The 21,130-nt window shown below is 44.7% G+C and overlaps 1 protein-coding gene across 1 annotated transcript; it reads right to left on the bottom strand.

Moving 5' to 3' along the window:
* Positions 1-295: 295 nt before the first annotated feature.
* On the bottom strand, positions 296-8,331 carry MSRB2 (methionine sulfoxide reductase B2). The gene is made up of 5 exons (XM_072851625.1): positions 8,217-8,331; positions 7,052-7,158; positions 5,991-6,067; positions 1,823-1,970; positions 296-447 (listed from the first exon to the last, which is right to left on the bottom strand). The coding sequence occupies exons 1-5, from the start codon at positions 8,329-8,331 to the stop codon at positions 340-342; spliced, it is 555 nt and encodes a 184-aa protein (XP_072707726.1). The 3' UTR covers positions 296-339.
* Positions 8,332-21,130: the final 12,799 nt, after the last annotated feature.

The following is a 21,130-nucleotide window of genomic DNA, read 5'->3' as shown; positions in this document are numbered from 1 at the left end:
CATAGGCAAAGTCAGGTTCAGGAGAGCACTTCATTTCAGCAGCCTCAATACAGTTAATGATGATAGTTATGAATGTGAACTATTGCATAGATTTTTTTTTTTTATTAAAAAAATACAATAAACAGATCAACACTTACATCACACTAACCCTGAAAAGGCAGACTGCCAAGGAGTTACCACAAAAATAGGTATTTTATCAACACTGATAATAGCTGGAAAGCAAAGCTGCAATGGCGTAAGTACTAAAATTTGAGTTCTATATTAAAAGCATGAGAGTTTTTCACAAGCCTGTTGTACATGCAGTGAAAGGATAGTCTGTAAGCCAGAGAGATCCACTTGTCACTGACCAGAGCCTGGTTTGAAGTTTAATGAAACACTGTTGATACAGAACCTTTGCCCAGAAGGTGTGGGACCATCATCAAACACATGGCCTAGATGGGCATCACACTGCAACAGAAATTATGTACCATTATTACCATTACAATTATGGACCAACATTATGCTGGTACCTACTGTGCTATCCTGAATGAAGAAACTTGTATGATGAATTAACTGTTGAGCTCTGTGGGTGGCGGAGTTTTGGGGAGAGACTAGAAATACATCCTGGAGTAATCACCTCTGGCCAGCGGGTAAATATCTGCCCCCAAACAAGCAGATCCCAGAAGAGGAAGTCAAAAGGTACTAATGCCAGAGAGTGTAGGAAATAAATGGGAGGATCTAGAATTCTCAATACATAATGAAAATTTCAAGTTAATTGAGACAGTCACTGTAGGTCCTTCTCACAGGTCAACTGAGGATCCCCCCCCCCAATTACTGATGGGAAAAAGACTCAAAATAGCTATCAGTGGTACATTGTAAAATTGGAACATTTTCTTCAGCTGGGGTTCTTGAAAGGGCATTCCTGGATATTACTGCAAACATGAACTATACCATGATAATGGACTGCAACGAATGCTTGTAACATTTGCAGATAATACCTAATCCTGCTAGAAGGGGCTGCAATTCATTAAACTCAATTGCATGCTTTTATATCTTAACAGATATAATAAACAGAACAGACTCAGTGTTGGGAAGAAATGGTTAGGGGTGGCAGTTCTTTAGAGAAGGACCTGGGTATTACAGCAGGTCCCAATACAAGTATGGGTCATGGATTGGGGAAAGGTAAAGCTGTAAGGGTGGGAACACTACCAGGACAGGAATAGCTACCACAGAAGGGTGGCTTATGTGAAATGAGAGAACCCACAGAAGACAGCTGTGAAGATGCGGGCACCACCACTGATGTGCAGGGCAAATAGTAATAATCTTCAACTGCTGCAAAGCAAACTTAGTGTTTTCCCCAGTGTCTAACCAATAGTAGGAAGACATGAACATTACGACGCATTACCTAGCGAAGCTGTGGAGTCTCCATCACTGCGTATTTCAAGAACAGCTTAAGCAAACATTTAGCAGGACTGAATTAGGAAGCACTGACCCTGTGATGGGGCAAATGGGTGGACTAAATCTCAGAGTCCCTTCTACTGTCTGTGTCACATACTGCAGTTCACCTGAGGTCCTCTGAATAAATTTTCTGTCTAAACGCCAGCCCTTGGCTATACTTACACAACTACTCTCCTCAGTCACACAATTTTTCTTCACCCAAACTGACTGTCTATATTAGATATTTAGAAATCTACTCATGTGTTTCATACCAAGAAGTGAGACAGAATAGTTCCAGTGATACCATAATTCTCACTGCTAGATTAAGGTAGATTTATTCATGGGCACAAGAAAACTTATTTGTTAAGATTTGGGTCTTTGGATATCACCTCCAAAATAAACATACCTGTTTGCAGACGACTTCAGTTCTAGTTGATCCCAATGAGTTATCTGGCTGTCTCATGATATTGGTATTACTTTCATCTCTGCCGCAAGTACCATAAGCCTCAGAAAACGATGGCCATCCAGTCCCAGAATTGTACTTCTTTTCTGAGCTACAGTGGAAACCAGATCTTCTTGTTAATTAATAGCAGAGATGTTACAAAAAGGTCTGGTTTAAATAAGAACATTGGCTTTTTTCCTCATCCTTTTCTTGTAATACTGTTAATAGTATTTGGCACAGTAGAAGTTTTCTCACTGGCATCAAACTGTGCTGGAAGCTCTTCACCAAAGGGAATTCTCTCTCAGCCCACAACAGGAGCTTCTGCCTCACTGTTTCTATTTCACTGACAGTGTGGCATTTTATAAAGCTTGAAAAAAGGTTTTTCCAACAACTGAGCACATTGTTTAGCTGAATTACACCTGCAAAGTTTCAGTTCAAAGCCTGGCCCAATACAGCATAGCCTCAGAGAAGAGAGTTTACAAGAAGAAATGAAGTATGGAAAATGAGCATGGAAAATGGCTGGGCTGGCCCACCGGACCAGGCTCACGTGTGATGATGGCTTCAGCTTGCAGTCAGCCATCAAAATGGTTTGGTAAATCAAACAGAGCCTTGCTCAAACCGTAAATCAACCAATGACAAATCCTCACAGCACAAAGATCCACTTTTCCCAAGAGATAATTGCAGCGATCAGAAACGATACTACAGACTGTCAGCTTGTGGGTGCCTCCTGTTAACATCCAGGAGTACCAGCCCTGTTTAGGTGCATCGTAAAACCTAGAGCATACTGGAAAATATGATCAGAAAATATTTTGGGGATTTAGCGTACAGAAATGAGATAATCCCTCCCATTTAAAGTTGTACAAGTTTTGATAGCAATAAGTACTTTCTTCGAGCGAAGAGCGACCTAGTGTGAGTTAGAGCGAGGAATGAAGACAGACACCCACTGCTAGGATCAGCCGCCTGGAGACCCAGCACAAGCGTTCCCTCCCCATTTCCCACCTTCATCCCAGTTTCCCAAACCCAATGCTCTTACTGGCACCTAGTGGTGGATGGAGACACCAACACCAGCAGCAGCTTTTCTGTGATCAAGGGGGTTAGTCCAGTAGTCTATACAGAATTTAAAGCAACGTGTCTAGTAGGTATCACGTATAGTTTGGTGGGATATTAATACAGTGGAGAAAAATCTGGAAATCTTACTTGCAGTGCCTTTTAGAAAGACAAGACAAACAAGCAGGACAAAAAGCTTAAAAAACAACAACAACAAAATCCAATCCAAAGAACAGTGCACGCTTTAGCATGCATTTTATAATTAACTGTACAGGGCTGTCTTTGAGCAGTATGGAAATGCAACTGTGGAAATAAAAGAGGATTTGCAAACACAGAATGACCAAAGGCTAGTTTTTGGGCAGGCTGTTGCTCAGTCCGTTACATCAATCCACAAAGACCCATGAGAAATGCTCTCCTACCTTCTCCCCTGCATAAAACTGAGGAGAAATAGGAGACAGTAGAGAGGCAGGCTGCACCGAAGCAAATCCAGTTTGCAGCTCTGTGTCTGCATGAGAAGGTATTGAGGGCTCCAAGCCTATTTCGTTCCAGCCAAAGAGGGCCCTCTGCCATCCCTGCTACACAGCCACCTAACCGCTGTGCCCACCGCCCACAGCTTCCCAAAGAAAAACCTGGGGGAACACAAATGTCCGTACATCACTTCTGATTTCCCTGACATACCTGTGCTGTTTCTTTTTTTATTTTCAAAAGATTTCAATCAGGACTCTTCATTTTCTGACACAGGGATCCTTCTGCTTATTCATACATAGATACGAGGATCCTCTCTTGACACCCTGTAGAGTCAAGGAAGGTCTTCAGTGCTATGTGGGCATTGCATCTGCCCCTGACTGACTCCATCCCTTACATGCCGCTCACAATACTTAAGTTTACTGTAGACGTTTTCCACTGCTAAAGGATCAATCTTTTGAGCTGTTAAACTAGCTCTAAACAGAAATGGTCTCTGTGTGGTTTTACTAACAGTAATATCACTTAGAGTCCCTAATAGAAACATTTTAGTACCCAAAAATATTGCTGTTCAAGATCATATTTGTCCTTTGAAGTATTTCACCACTTAATTTATGGATAAATGGACTTTCCCTAAACATATGCATTAGATTAGCCTTCGACACACCATTCCTCCAGCACATGTCATTTACTTTGATCCCTATTTCAGTCGTCCTGGATGGAATCCAGATAATTCTAAAAAATGCTTTTTGCTGTATGAATCTCAGCTGTAGGTTTATGGTTCGCTGAAGGTCTGAGATTTCATTAAAGCACCACAATTTGCTATCTATAAAGGTTAGGGGTTTGTTCCATGTATTTCCAACTCTTTCAAATGAATATTTGGTAGCAGAAGGTAATAAATTCTGGTATAAATGTATACACACACGTGTACTTTGAAGGAAAGGAGGAAATGCTTAATGTTTACCTGTAGCTAATGATCTAATGCATTTGAAAAAGAAAGGACATTTTTAATGCACTAGGAAATAAACATGATGAATGAATCTCTTATCAAATACCTTTATTTTTCTCATTGTTAGTGTCCTTCACAACGTAATGCATCCATGGAAAAAATATTTTCAGACCATTTTGCACATTTAATCATTTTCAATTTTCTTAAAAGGTTTTTTCTGTAAGTTCGGGGTTTTTTATTTCTCTGTATCAGTCGGTAAACCTCAGCATTATGTTGTGCTTTAAACAAAAGTACCTATATTCTCTGAGAGCTGGATACTGCAAAAAGCAGCATGACTGTTTGTTATATTGTTATTTTGTTATTAGTTTACCAGCAGAAGCAATTCCCTTCAGTGCTCTTCTCTCTTCATGTTGGCCTGTCAGTATCTATTGTTTAATATAAAGGATGTCTAAATTGAAGGAACATTTGAAGGAATTGAAGGAACTCTTCCACAGCTTAGTAATTTAAAATTTCTCTGATTTATCTGAATTTTCCAGAGGTATTTTTATTTGTCTTCAGAATATTCTGCAATGCTACACTCGCTTCTGAACTAATTTTATTTAAAAGTGTTTATTAGCAAATCTTTACAGAAAAGCATACATTTAATCAAATTTTCATTTGCATAACAATAGTTTTATGTACTTGGCCAAAGGAAAACTAACTGTTCACAATTATCAGCCTCCCATTTTACCATTTAATTGCTTAGTTTAGGTTTATTTTTAATACAGCTGTTATATTTTTTCCCCTCTCACTATCCAGACCTCTTACTCCTCAGCTTCCCATTTGAAGTTCTGATCTGTGACGCATCCTTTAAAGTCTTCATAAAAACGGGCATATCAGCCGTATTCCATTGAACTTGCAGTTGGGAATATATAAAGGTTATTTTCTAGATCAAAAATATGAGGAACTGTCTTTTCTGGTTCAGTTACAGAGAACAGGACACTCTCTGCATATCCTACTCTGAGGCACTCTATTTCCTTTTACTTAGACTTTAATGAAGTTGCAAAATACATAGTATTGTAAAGAGCACAGAGGTTAATAGCGCAGTCATTCGCAACCAGGTTTTAAAAAGTAGATGTAACCAAAAAAGGCAAAAATAGTGGAATTTAATTTAGGGAACAAGAAGGGGGTGGGGGTGAAGAGGAGGTCTCGGCTCCAGTGCGAGGGACACAGTGGCAGGAACATAACGACAGCTAGACTAAGGCAGCCCAAAGGTCTCTCTAGCCCAGTTACTACTGAGTGGCAGAAGATGACTATGGAAGAGCACAAGAACAGAGCAAACATACAGTGATACTCACACATAAACACATGTATTTTGTGGCAACTTGTGGCTTAGAGACCTCTTAAACAGAATTATTATCAACCAAAAAGGACAGCATGTGTGGCAGGAGAAAAAAGCAGACCCTAATGTAGCAACTACTGTCTGCTGGCCACTGGAGAGACTCATATGCTCATGAAAAGGGCACGCCATGTACCTGTATCACTGCAGGTATCCTGGAAATGTTCTACATAGCACTCTGGCACCAGAGAATTGTTCTTCTGACCTACACTTCCCATTCCTCTCGTGAAAAGACACTGCCCCTCCTGCCACAGTTAGGACATTTTAAGGATGCCGTGAAATCTAAAGGATGTTACCTGAACAGTGGGGCATTGCAGCACACACAGCAGTATATTCCCGATTCTGTGTTATTCAGATAGATCCCACTAAATGGCTTTTAAAAAAGGAAGAAACAAAGAGAAGTTAATAATGCAGGTCTTTAAAAGCTCACCATCTGGAACAAGCATGTAGGAATCAGATTCAAAACAGGAGAAAAAAAAAAACATAAAAAGAAGGCTTCACAGGGGGGCTTTGAAGAACAAACATCAGCAGCCTAAAGAAATGAAGGGGAGGATGCCTTTGGATTAATAGTGAAGACTACCCGCTGCCCCCAGAAACTTCGAGACCAGTCAGATGCATAAATCATCCAGGTACCAGGGCCGGAGTCGTGACCTCTGAGGAACTTGTGAAATGTGCAGGATCCCAAGGACCAGGGCTCTGCTACGGAGTGCCACAACTTCAAAGTGGCTCTACAAAGGGACTTTCCTCCTCCCTACACGATCTGGAATTAGGATCCTTATTTTACAGATAAGGATTTGGGCACGGTTCACGTGATTTAATCCCACGGTACATGCTCCGCACGCGTGGAAGCCCTGGCTCCGGGCTAGGGATGCTGGCGCTCCACCCGCAGCACTATGTGGCCTCCATCACAGAAGGAAGCAAAACACAGAGACAAGGTGGGTGGGTGATCTGGCACACAAGGGATAACCCGGCTCCTGAATGGAGTGCTATGTATAAGATTTCCATGGCTAATCTACATATGGTCAAAAAGGGAGACTACAGGACAAAAATATGATCTTCTCCCTTCCCTCTGGAGAGGCCTCCACTACTGCCACAGTTGGCTGAGCTGGCAGTAAAGTATCCCAGAAAAAAACCCAAAATATGAAAAGAATGCAGAATGTTTTTTCATTTGCAAACCAGCCTGGGTCAGAACAAAATCCACCCGGTTCAGTATGTTGAGTCTAACTTTCATCCATGGGAAGGCAGGGGAAAACTTGAGAAGCAACTGAGTGGTGACAGCTCCCCAAAGCAGGTTTTTCTCTGCCCAGCAGGCAGAGGACATGGCTTAACCTTGGACAGCATTAGCGCTTTTGCTTACCAGTTCAGTTCCTTTTTCTCTTGTAACATAGAATTGCTCTGGAGTCAATTTTTTTTTCCAGTCTGTAGCAACAGTTGCTTCAGCTTCTTTAGTGAGAGAGCCCGTGTCTTCAATTAGATATAGAAAGATAATTTGTATTATTTTAAATGCCATTTTAACTTAGACTCTGTTGATGCTTTCCATCATCACCTCAATTCTCCCAAAGTTTCTATGGGTACAGACAGAGCACAGGAGGGCAGGTCAGGGACATAAGAGCAGGGGCGAGTGCAGGACTTTGCATCTGCTTTCCATTCTGCATGCTACATAAGGAGAGCAGCTCCAGCACAGTGCTTGGGAAGGCTCTGGATGGAAATGGGCACCTACGACCCAAGGTACCATCCGCCCTCCCAGCGCAGCCCTCTGTTCTGGCTTGGGATAACTGCCGGTCTGCTCGTGCTCCTTCCTCATCCCTGGGTATCGCTGAAAGGCTTGGTAGTTTGCCGCTTGGAAACCCTCAGAAACCAGAACCAATGCTCATTTATGGGCTATTAAGGACTAGCAACTTCCACAGGCTTCAGTGAAAAGTGGTGCTAAGAAGGAGCACTGGAAGAAAGCAACACCTACAGCCCAAGAGAAGCGGGGCTACAGTGAAGTGGGTGGCACACAACAGGAGAGCAGAAGTCACCCATCATGGTGCACACCTCCAGCACCGCTTGCTGTCGGTCTGTACGCACTGTGCAGCACATGTATGGTGGTATGAGATTGGCAAAGAATTAACAGATTGGCTGAAAAACAATGAGTAAAATAGTTTAATTCCTTCCTAATCAAAAAGTCTGAGGTGGAAACTACCTCCATGCTTGTCTCCCAACAGCATGGGAAACTACCTCCATGCTTATCTCCCATCAGCATAGCATACATGAAAAAATATCAGCTCCTGGGTGATGAACGCTTGCCTCGACTCATCTCTTGCAACACTGAGATGATATTGGGGGGAAAAAAAAGGAATTGGAAAATTACAGTTTAACTATAAAAACTATCGTTTAGCCTGCCAGTTCAAGAGAAATACCTACAGCAGGCTGACTTAGCCTTTTCCAGCCGGCTAGAGGACACCAGGGACGGGGATGCCCTCCCCTTGCGGGGCGGCTCCTGCCCTTTCCCCCCTCCCCATGCTCCGGGTGGAGGGTACCTGTGCCATGGCGGGCAGCGCAGCCGCAGCCACCGCCGGAGCTCCGCGGCGGGGAGTGGAGGAGGAGGAGGCGGCGGCAGCTCCCAAGCATCCTCTGGAGCAGACGAACCGCCATATCGGCGGTTTGCACCGTTAATCCGTGCGTCCAACCTAAATAACTGCACCTTATAAAAGCAATGAGTAAAGCACCCACTTAAATACCGATGCAGCATTTGCAGGTAATGGTTTCAATCACTTCTGACTGAGAGGCAAAGAGAAGGGCTTAAAAACTGAATGATCGCCGCAGCCGTAAATAGGACAAAATCCTCTCGAGGCATTTGCTTGCAGGCATTATAGGTTATTTTTAAGGTGACCAAGTCCGGTATTTGCATTCAAAAGTGCTCTTGCTATCCTAAATGGATGTTATAGGCATTGCTCTTGGTTGTATTGATCGAGTAACCACGAAGGCAATGTGATAAGTGGCTACTTGTTTACGCGGCGTGATTTGCCGTCACAGCTGCTTTGACTTGGCCTATAAATATACCTGTAATAGGACCCGTATTTTAGTTTGGCCTCCTGTCCTTAAAAGCTAGACCTAAACACAAGTCAGTTTGACAGGTTAAGCCTTAAAGCTGTTGCCTGCTTTTTTTCCGATAGCTCCATTTCTGATTTGGAATTAGTTCATCATTACAGAATGATGTGGAAAAAACTGTTTTGATTGCATCAGATAACAAAGCTAATAATACAAAATGACTTTCTTTTTAGTCTAATTCTTCTAGCCTAATTTTTAAATCAAAGCTAAAAAATAGTGTTGTGCAATCAGTCCTGTGTATACACACTCTTTTTATTGAACCATTCTCATGTCTAAGACGGTGAGTTCAGTGGCAGCCGAGGCCATCCAACACAGCGTATGATCAGTACCATGGCTGTAATCAAACCCTCTGCTCGGATCCATGAAGCCATGCACTGAAAGACAGATAGCAGCAAGGCTCGTAGATGATCACATTCGCTGCCTGCAGCAGGAGGGGAGAGGGGGGCACACAGCTGATTAATGGCTTTGGCCTATATAATAAGACGCGGTGGAGTGAAGCCCGAGTACCTCGCTAAAAATCCTGGATGTGGTGTCTGCAAGTCCTCAGGACTGTGACTCAGGATGGTAGGAAAGCAGCGCTGCTGGGCACAGAGGAGAGGGCTTCGCCAGGGCTCTCGGTGCTGGCAGAGGGCAGTGTCTATGCTGTAGGCAGAAGGACAACATTTTTCCCTGTTCAGCCATTTTGGGAAGTGAAGATCAGAGAAAGATCTTTCCAAACCCCTTCTAGCTTGTCCCTATGGCATCTTATACCAGTCATTTAGCTGCAGTTTAGGAGGGAACTGGAACATGCTAGGGAGCCTTTGGAGATGAGACCCAGTTTGGCACTCCCCCAGTTCTGGCAAATGGCTCAGGGCTGGGAAGCGCTGGCAGGCGATGGGGTTGCTCCGGGGCTCACTGCTGCTATCTCCAGTTCCACCATGGCAGAGAGGCATTTCCCTTCCGTTCCTGGTCTTGGTCTCAGGCAGTGTTTGCTGCTGAGGAGGACAGGTAATCAATGAAGTTCTCCCAGAAGTATCTGGGAAATGAAGGAGAGTGAGATAAAGTGATCAGAAAAGTCCTGAAACTTGCATGTTTTAATGTAATTTACATTGATTTAACTGGTGCTTTTTTTAAAGACAAAATTCAATAAAAAATGAACCATCAATATCTTCCTTGCAGCTCTCTATTATTGTTACTACCCCAAAATGCAGCAGTTTTGAGGCAGCGGGAACTGAACCAAGGCAGCTCCATTGCTGTGCCATCTTCCTTGGGCTCTGGAGGAGGGGAGCAGGCGCCTGGGCCGTGCACCCTGGGGAGCAGCGGGAGCAGAAGGCATTAGGTTCGTCCGCCCTAGCCTCGTCATCCTCTCTGTTATCCAGTTTATTGCAAGCTGCTCCTTGATTAAAATGAGTGCGGTGGTGGAAGAGGCAGATCCCGTTCATGCCAACACCCATGCTCTACGTTTGAAGTGGTGCACCGGCAGATCAGATCCTCCATTTTTCCCTCCAACAAAAGCCTGACCTGCAGTTCTCTGAACCAGCATGACAGGTCTTCTTCAAGCGGAAAACAACCCCCCTGGCTGGAGGTATTTCATTTTTCAGATCTTCAGTGCTGAAAAACCAAATCATTGCCCTGTCATGCCTGTAATATTGCCTCCCGTGGTTACAGCACATACCAGGCTTCGTAGCTAGGCAGAGAACGGGCCTGCATTTCTCCCCGTAGACTGTTATAAAAGCCAATTAGGCTGTTACTTAATTTTCCTCCTTTTTCTTCTCCCTTATGCACAAGGGGAAGCGGTTAAAAGTCTCCCTTAGCTACATAATGTAAATTTTCAAGTAAATTCTCCCTGAATTGTAATTCAGCGGGTTTATTGTTAAAAATGTCACCTGACTCCAGCACATACACAAGCTGCATCCAGGGAAGGGTCACTCATTAAAAGAACAATGTCTTATTAGATGTGTGTAGATGGGGGAGAAGCTCCTCATCTCCTCCTGTAGCGTTACTTTACGCCGAGGCAGCAGCAGCAGCATGTGTGTAGGCGGGTGAAGGCAAGAGTAGGAGGGAAGCGGTCACGGTCCAGACTATCCTGCTAATATTTATTCGGGCTCTAACCATTTCCCAGCCCAGGCTCCGTCTTGACTGACAGCTTTGGGGACAAGCAGAGCATCACATAATGCCTACGCTGGCAGATACTGAGCAGTCAGCCAGGAAGCGGTGAGGTGCAGAAATCAAATGAACCCTGTTCAAATTCAAACCTCTGCTTAAGCAGCTTTTGTTAATAAGGCCCCTCGACATTACTACATACAGAAGAAAACACTGAAATAGTGGAATGTTTATTTTATATGTATTTGTATGCAATTAGTTTTCCTCTGCTCATTTTGTCATACCTAATGTATGTCCCCTCCCATGGGATGTTCCTGTTGAAACCCATGGGAGCTCAGCATACAAGAATTTGGCTTGGACCTGTCATATGCAATGGTACTGTGTGCCCGGGTCCCCAGAGAATGAAGAAAGAGGGCCCAGCGCGAGCACTTTGGTGGGTAGGTTCTATCTGTGGCAAGCTCCATTTTCCCCACAGAAATCCTCACTGCTTTTGTAGGAGATGATCACAGAAACTCCACATCCTTCCTCAGCAGAGTCTTCCTTCTCCCCTAACAGACTTCATACAACTCCACAGCTAGTTTCTAGCCACTCACGTGATGAAACTCTCAGCTCCTGGTATATGGAGTTACTGTTTCCACATAGAAATGCTATCCAAACATATGCAGTAATGCTCCAGTGCTGAATTGCAATGATGGAAAAGGATTTCAGCAAAAATTATTAGTAGCAGAAGTGCCAAAGCGTGTTGGAAAAGCGTATTGCCAGTTTCCAGAGGCATAGAGAGGCTGAATGCAGATCTGAACCTCCCTGAAGCTAACCCACGGATTCTGCTGAGATTCATTTGTGAAGTAGCCTGAATGGCAACGTCTGTCCTCTGGAAATCTTATACTAAAAAATAGATGCAAATGAACAAGTTAAGTTGAGGGGCCAAGAAGTAGTACCTTGGTCCTCTCTATTTTTTATGGGGTACATGCTCCTGCCACCAGCTTCCCAGTGTGAAGCATTGTGCCCTGGGTCTGCAGCAGCTGCGGCAGAGCCTTCAGCAGCCCTAAAGGCTGTGACCCGGCTCGCGGGGGGGTTTGATGGGGCACTTGCCATTCAGGTCAAAGACATCATCAGAAGTAATGAACACACAACTTCTTGCCTTGTTTCCTTTACGGTTTAATGTATCTTTTTGCTAATCATAAGCTATAGGATACCTAATTATTCTGACCTGTTTTTAGAAAAAAATAAGTCATATTTGTGGACTAGCTTAAGCAGGAGCCTTCTGCTGGAGTCTAAGGATGGAATTTCAATCGAATAGAGTAGAAGAGAGCAGAACAGAATAGTTCCAGTTGGAAGAGACCTACAGGTTTTGTTCACTGTGACAAATGCTTTGAGTTGGATTAGACCAAATGCCCTCCATAGGTCCTGTCCAGCATAAATTATTCTAGGATTCTAAATGCTTTGAGAAATTTCTTGCAAAATGGGCGAAGACATGAATTCCAAGTGAAATGGATATTTTGCAATCACTCCTTGACAGAAAACTCTGCTCTGCCATCAGGCCACCTGTTCAGCTAAATTTCATCCACTTTGAAAAGTAGACACACACTCTGGGATGGAGTGGGTGTATCTGCAGGGGCAGCTATTGGGAAGCAGCAGCTCCAGGCTATTTCCCTGGATTGCCCCATGCATCCCCTATATCATACCATCCAAGTTCCTTGAGCCACGTGGACAGTAATAATACATTCCCCCAACCTGTGTGTGATTCCTTATCCCTTGTACCTCAAGATAGTGGAGAACTGTGATGGTTCTTCTTCCACCCAGTGCCCAAAGCCTGAACATTGAATGAACAGTTATTTGGCAGCAACCGCTGTAGCAGCAGCTTTCTGTAGGTTATCTTAATGGATTTATCACCCTGAACTAAGCCCTGACCATCTGTTCTATCCTCTAATTACAAATGCAGAAAAAGCTAATTCACGATTGCATCATAAAAAAGTGAAATATAAGTGATTTAAGAGTGGGTATGTCATGCTTCACACTCCGATTGGGAGAAATTGCTCTCCCTTCAATAGACTGATTTCCCTGGTAGCAGACTTTACCTCTTTCCCAGCAAACAGGCATTCCTGAGGAGTAGGGCTCACCAGAACAGGTTTTATTCCCGCTCACTCATCTTAGATGTGTTTTAAAATTTGGGATTCACGTAAGTGCAGTTATGAACCCTCTTTCCTTCTGTCTTAGATGAGCCCCAAAAGATGTATTTTTAATGCATTTTCTAATCAGGGAAAGCACAAACTCATGCTCCTTAAAAATCCCATAAAACTCTGCCTTTCTTCCGCCTCACTTTTGCTGCGAGGAAGGCATGTCTGGTAGAGTCGCCCGCTCATTTTGTGCTGGTAGCTCATCTTCACTGCGATGCTCTTGGTTTGGAAGGTAGGCAGAAAGCAGGGGGCTGAGCACGTGCTTTGCTTCTCATGAATGACCTCAAATTCTTTTGTACTGCCACTGTCCGAGCCACCAGTGGCGGTAATGGTTTAGCGGGGAGTTCCAGTTCTGATTCACTCGTGTTGTGTGGGTAAGGACACTTGGCAACGTCTGTCCTCTGTCCTCTGGAAATCTTACACTAAAAAATGGATGCAATTGAACAAGTTGAGGGGCCAAGAAGTAGTACCTTGGTCCTCTCTATTTTTTATGGGGTACATGCTCCTGCCACCAGCACCTCTTCCCAGTGTGAAGCATTGTGCCCTGGGTCTGCAGCAGCTGTGGCAGAGCCTTCAGCAGCCCTAAAGGCTGTGACCCAGCTCATGGCGGGGTTTGATGGGGCACTCGAACACGCTGCAAGCTCCCTGCAAGAGATACTTGTCTCATGGGCAGACAGGGAGGCTGGACTTGCCTCGATTTCACTCAGGTAAGAATTACAGAGTAATGAACAGGACTGTTGGTAAAGGAGATGGATAGTGGAGGGGGGGAAATATCTCAAAATGAATTTGGCATCTGGGTTTTTGGAAGCTTTTTAGTTCCCCTCCCCTCAGTTATTTAAAACCAGATTGTGATGTTATTTGAAAAATAAGAAACATGTAGTAGGGTGGAAGCAGTGCAAGAGATCACTCTAATTCAAAAAATTGCCTGGGGGATTCGCAGGCATACAGTGTGCAGTTCTGCTTTGCCTAGTGTGATTTGCCTGCCTTAAACTCATTCTTTTAGCAGTACTTCAAGATCGGGTTATAATCCTCGGTCTCCAGCATGCTCACCAGTTACCTATTGGAAAAACTAGCATTCTGTCCTCAAGGCATGAGCTGGTTTTCCATTTCATGAAAATGGAGTGCCCGGTAGCAGTCTGGCCCAGCGCTCCCCGCTCCCACAGGAACGGGAATTGGGGTTTCCTTTCCAGAGCCCATCTGAGCAACTCTGGGCTGAGCAAAAACTTCTACTCCAGCCTCATGTGATACTGGGACTGGACAGATCTGCAGGGACTACTACCCCTATGGGAACTTTAGGTTAGGAGCCTTTTAAAAGACAGAGCATACTGAGTCAATGCTGCTGCTGTAAATGTTTTGGTCCATATTTGAGGACGAGGGTAGAAAGGACCAGAGCAGGCTCTAGGTTTTATACAGACCTCTTGTTTCCACACCATACTGCCATTCATCTAGCAGGGAAAAATACTAGTACATCAGGTATTGCTAGCATGTTCATTAGCATGCATTGCTTTAATTTTTGAGTGGCAAGCAAAGACACCTTCCCAGCATACCTAATGTTCAGTGGCATTTCAGTACCAAAAATGAGCACAGACTTGATTGGAATCTGTGTTCCTGTTTACTGTTGTAGTCCCCTGGTCAGCAAATACACAGCAAGTGGCAACAACATACTAAATTGGTGGTGGCCCCTTTCTTATCTCTCCCCAATCCCATGGTAGCCAAAGCTACAGACTAATCCCCGAGTGAATGCTTCCAGCTTTCTGATCAGAGGTTTTGCCGTGAAGAAGGCACCCTGACCAGCGAAGCAGCGTGCTACTCGGCACATGTAACACTGCATCCTGAACTCACCCTGCATTTCATGTTATTTTAGAAGCATACCACATGCTACACAAACACTTGGCTTGTGGAAACTGCCATGAGATACTTACACCCAACATAACATTTGGCGCAGTCCTGCAAAGCCCCGGTCCCTGTTAATTCCTGGTACTTAGCTTTCTTGTCATTGGGAATTCCTAGAGGAATTTAATACCTGAATAGCTCTAAGCTCATCCAGTGTTTAGTCTTATGGCCCCTGACTTTTTAAAAATATATTTACACCTAAGGGCCAGCCTTTAGTCATCTAGCTCTCTTTTTGGTGCTGCAGCTCCTGTTAATAGCAGGTGGATCTGGGATTAAACTCACTTACATTAGACATCTACAGCAAAAATAGTGTAACGAAAAGAAATTGGCAGTCACAGCACATGATTCTTCTGTATGATCTACCATAGATAAACTGCGTCTTAAGAGTGCCATTTGTCAGAGAATACTCTAATTTTCCAACTTTGGAAATTAGATATCATTACCAAAATCTCTTACATCTTGGGACACTGAGCAGACCTTCACTCTTTCATAATTTGTTCCCTAACGCCAATTAAAACTAATGACTTGATATTTTGAAAAGCCTTTTGACTCTTGAATATCTTTTTGACACCTGGCCTTTAAGGAATCTTCTTTCAAACTCTGTCACTAAAAGCATCTTGTTTAGAGAAGTTTATGTTAAAAAGGAATTAAAAACATGCTATGGCGTGTTTTTTTTCAAATACTTCTTATAACTAGGAAGCACTGCTGATCTGTAGAAGGTTGTAGGTTATAAAACACAAGAGATTAATATCAGAAACAGTGACAATCTAGGGATATCTCCTGGAAACAGCAAGAGAGAGCAATAACAAAGAAACAGGGAACACTGAGTCTACCAGCTGCAATTTAGATGTGGAACCAGTGTGTGCTGAGGTGTCTGGTCGGGTAGTTAGCTCAACCTTTCTTGCAACAGAATGGTGAACTGGTTTTGGAGCAGTTTCTGGTCCACAAGAAGTTAGCACCATGTTTTAAAGCAAACTTGCACAACGCTGGCACCACAAAAGGGAAATATGTTACACACTAGGGAGTCCACAGAGGAGTTTGTTATTTTTGCCAGTTTTGTGCAGCATGGATGAGGGAGTGAGAAGCAGCAGTGGACAGCACTAAAGCTTTATGTAGACTGGAAGAGGTTTGCTCACAGGTAGACCTCCATGCAAAACCTAACAGCGCTGCACTTTCTAGAAGAGTCTTTCGCTGAAGAGCCTTTTTTGTCTTTTAGTCTAAAATAGGCAAGGCAATCTTGCACAGACCAAGTGTTAGGACTGCTAGAAGACAGGGTCACAGAAATCCTCTGCTGTGCTCACTTGCAAGGTAGGACTAGAACGAGGAGAGCTGGTTGTGAACAGCGGTTGAGTAGGTGGGTATAGCTTGGGCAAAGGGCTGCATGAGCGACAGGATCTGCTGCCTACTTTGATATGATTGGTTTTCTCATCTTGCTATATTTCCCCCAACATTCATCCAACTTCAGGCAAGAGCTGGCTTCAATTATGCTTTGCACATGGTTTCCATAGATGACATCTCAGCATGTCAGTGAAACATCAATGAGCTGGAAGAACAAGCTGGTTCATTAGCATGCAAATAAGCTCACTCGTTAATGAGAGAAAAGCTTGTACTAGCTCATTGTGTCTCCAATACACTAATTTCTTCCATGTCCTACAAATAACATTTTTATAGATTGAAGACACATATGTGCGCATGTCTCTCCCTCTGTGTTTCTGTCATTTCTGCACCTGCTCTACCTATACCTGAAATGCAAATTCTGCCTGGGTGATAGTGGACAAGAAAGGCCAGATAAAGTCATTCCAATATTTCTGATATCTTTCAGTGTCAGAGCCAGTGTTTGTATAATAGAAAAATAACTAGCTCATTAAGAGGGCTAAAGAGCTGTTAATTTATCTGCAAAGTTCTGCTGTAATAGCTGTACTGGTAAAGAGCGTGAAAAAAAAATCATTCCCCAAGTCCACATAGCTGTCTTGCAAAGCCCATGGCAAAATGCTGGAGCAGAGTCCTTTGGTCGTTGTCCTCTGCGCCATTTGGGGAGAGGTGCAGCTGCCTGGGCGGAGAGGGGATACCTTGGCACAGCTGTGGTGGTAGAGGGTTTGCTTTCTGGATGTGCCAGGAGGTGTTTGTTCATGTGTATCTGTGCTGTATTGTGTGTTGTCATCTCTGCATAGTGCTTCGTGGTGTTTTGGATGTGTTGATCAGCAGTCAGCAGTTAACACGTTTTACCTGCCCACTGATTCCCACCCCTGCCATCCGCAGGCACAGTCCTGCCTCCCAGAGCTCACTGCATGGCCAGCCCCACTTCTCAGTGCTTGGGTGGCGTCCCCCTGGCCTGTAGGGCTGCAAATGTCCAGGGGCTCACATAGGTCCAATGTACAGCATTGAAAGAGCTCTTTTTTAGCTTCTGTAGTTCAGGGAAATAGTTTGCACAGGTGAAAAAGAGGTCTTTTGTCAAGGTGTGGCAAGGGTTTTGCCATTGCTGCACTATCAGCAAAGTTTGTTGAGGAAAGACTGGCCACAGATTTGGGGATTTTTTCCTGCAAAGCAATGCCTGTGGTTCCTAACCACCCTAGCCCACAACCAAACTGATGTCTATCAGTGTGTTTTCTTCCCTGTGGTGAAAAGATGAAAACACTTTGCAACTGACTTCGTTCTGCTCCAGAGCAGCCAAATCCCAGCAGCAGCAGTGCCTTCCCCGTCCAGCAGCCCAGAGCCCGAGCACCCGTCCTGCCTGCCCGCGTGGCAGGGGGCCCGTGCAGCAGGAGGTCGGTCTGAACTTGGCCTCACTACCCCGAGCAGCGCCCACGTGCCCCACACACTGTCCCAGTGCCGGTAGTGGATCACCTGGCTGATCATCCTGCTGTTGGGCAGAAGCAACCCCTCCAGGGCAGGGGTGCTGGCCTGGGGTCATTTCAAAAGCCAGTGGACAAAGCAGGCGAGTTCAGGATTCTTGGAGGAAGGACCCAAGGAGCTTGAATCCCACCTTCCCAGGCACTCTCCAGCTCCCCGGGATCCCACCACCAGCTGTGGAAACTCTGCTGAACGTTATGACCCTGCAGCAGCTCCTGGCATCCCCGGACACCCCTCTCCCAGTATGGCTCGTTGGATAGACATGCCTTAAGTTGTAGACTACAAACATGCAGGAACACGGGGTGAACACACAGCCAGCCAGCGCAGGTCTTTCAGGTCACATGTGCTGATGGATGCTGCTGTACTGGTGCTTCTGCGTATGGGAAAGTCCTCCAGAGAAGATGCAAAACGAAAGTAAGAACAAAAAGGAAGGAATGTGAAGCAAAGGACAGACAGAGCAGGTTGACAGCAAGATGATGCTGTTACACAGGCCAGTATCACGTAGAGGTTACTGGTCATCTTCGATGGCACTTTTAGTCTAGAAATAATAACTTTCTGAACACACCTTGATTGTCTCAGAACTACGGTTTTCAGCAAGCGTCGTGGTTCCCTGCTGGTCTGGTTGCTGTGGCTGGACCGTGCTGCAGCAAGTGCACGCCCGTCGGGCTGCACAGGCACCCTGCGCAGGGTGGATTTGTCAAAAAATCCACCCCATGACATGAAGGGTCACTATTGAGATGATGAGGATAAATACTAACGGGCACACAGACTGGATGTGAGAGTGCTTCTTCCTGTTACGTGCGGCTTGACACAAGTAACGTTTCACCACCCGCAGAGGCTGTCCTGTTGGTTTGTGCCTTGTTCCTCTGTGACAGCCATTACCGAACAGGCCATGCTGGTGACTTGTTTGTAACTCACATCACTGGGGCAGGGGCTAGCGGCCCCGGGGTTGGGCTGAAATGGGGTCCTGGGCCCCCTGGGCAGGGGTGGAGGTGGTGGTCCCAGGCAAGATGGGTCAGGGCCATTAAGGCCTGTTGCTTCACTCGTGGCCCTGATAATTGATCTTTATTGCAGGAATTTTTAGCTACTATTTGCTATAGTACCAAATAGCCCAGGGGCCCAAACCTGCTGTTGCTGCCTGAACCATCACCTCCCTGCTGGCTGTAGCTGTCGTGTGGTGGTACCTTGTTATGGAAAAAAAATGGCTTATGAAGAATGAAAACCTTTGTAGTATAAAATCAATTGACCTGAATGACTAAATCAATAAACGTGACTCTGCTGACTGCTCATTTTCATACATCAATGAAACCCTTGAGTTTTTAAACGGAGTGCTGCTAAACCTCTATTCTGCTGCTCAAAGCCCTGTAGCACCAAGAACTCTGGCACAGGACTAGAAACCCCCTTTTCACAACCAGCCTCTGAGGACAGAGAAGGAATAGTAACTGGAGAACACCTTTGGGAGCTTGTGGAACCCTATAAACCAAAATAGTCAAGATTACTGTGAAAGACTCTTTTTCCCATTTTGGCTAGCTAGTTAGTTCTCACACCATGGGAATGAAAACATGGGAATGAAGGAATGAAGCCTGTATTCTTCTAGTTAATCAAGGAAGATACCAGAAGCATAAGAGCTGTGTATTTGTTATTATTTCCTAAGTCTTGAACTCTGGACTTGTGTTTATTGGATACGTTCCGTTCTTCAGACTCTTTCTCTGGTGTGTCTTCTTTTATCCTCCTCTAAGAAAAGACTAACAGAGCATATACATGAAATGGGCTAAGTCCATGGAGTCAAAAAGGCATCTCATGGAAATTTGGACCTTCTACCTAGTGAAGCATAAGAGCTGTCATTTACTGTTGCATTTAGCAACTCAGGATGGCACAAAGGCACAATGGCCAAAACCTTCATTGCATAAGGAAATTGTGTCATTTGAAGGCCTGGAGGATGAACCACTATGTCATGTTGAGCATATAATTTCCAGAGACAACCGTTTTTTTTGCATGGTGATGAGTCAATTTGGTATCTCCTGCTTGTTCACCTATCGCACAGCAATGGAGTTATCTGTCATGGAATCATAAGGAAACCTTCCCTCATGTTAGGGTTCAGGAAGACAATGGAGCTATACAGCGCATCCTGAGATCTACGATATTGATACAGGTTAGGCCTCCCACTGTAACCACTGGCTTTGCAGCTGATCCGGAGAACTTTAAAGACACCTTATTAGACTTTGCATAGTAAGATTCCTGAAATGAGCTGCACTTGCTCCTCCATATCCTTCATTCTAGGAAATCATGTAGCTAAATGTTCAGTAATTGTCAATTGTAAATGGATGATTAAGAGCTATTAGGAAAAAAAAAGAGAATATATCACAAACGCTTCAATATTGTATGGAGGTCTAGTCTCATCTCTAAAAATACAGTATAACTAAAAGAGAGACAAGTAAGGAACAGCACAATGACCAAAGGTATGGGTGGGAGGCCACACAAGAAGTGATTAAATATACCCCACACATAAGTATACTTAGGGAAGAGTATACTGAGGGAAGATAGGATGGAGACCCATAGGAACACAAGCCTTATGGTGAAGATAAGTAGGAAATGAATGTCCACTGTCTCTTCTACTACAAAAACTAGGAGATATTAAATGAAAGCAGCAGATGACAAGTTCAGAATAAATGAAAGGAGATGCTGCTTTTGACAACTTTTGGGCACAAAGAGTGGTGGTGAATGGAGTTTACTCCAGTTGGCAGCCGGTCACAAGCGGTGTTCCCCAGGGCTCTGTGTTGGGGCCACTCCTGTTTAACATCTTTATCAATGATCTGGATGAAGGGATCGAGTGCACCCTCAGTAAGTTTGCAGATGACACCAAGTTGTGCGGGGGTGTTGACCTGCTTGAGGGTACGAAGGCTCTACAGAGGGATCTGGACAGGCTGGATTGATGGGCTGGGGCCAGTTGTATGGGGTCTAACAAGGCTAAGTGCAAGGTCCTGCACTTGGGCCACAGCAACCCCATGCAACGCTACAGGCTTGGAGAAGAGTGGCTGGAAAGCTGCCCAGCAGAGAAGGACCTGGGAGTGTTGGTTGACAGCCAGCTGAACATGAGCCGGCAATGTGCCCAGGTGGCCAAGAAAGCCAATGGCATCCTGGCTTGTATCAGAAATAGCGTGGCCAGCGGTACTATGGAAGTGATCGTGCCTCTGTACTTGGCACTGGTGAGGCTGCACCTCAAATACTGTGTTCAGTTTTGGGCCCCTCACTACAAGAGAGACATTGAGGTGCTGGAGCGTGTCCAGAGAAGGGCAACGAAGCTGGTGAAGGGTCTGGAGAACAAGTCTGATGAGGAGCGG

This window comes from Ciconia boyciana, chromosome 2 (assembly GCF_034638445.1).
Source record: "Ciconia boyciana chromosome 2, ASM3463844v1, whole genome shotgun sequence".
Lineage (NCBI taxonomy): Eukaryota > Metazoa > Chordata > Aves > Ciconiiformes > Ciconiidae > Ciconia > Ciconia boyciana.
Note: the sequence above shows the minus strand (reverse complement) of the source record. Positions and strands in the feature narration are given on the sequence as shown.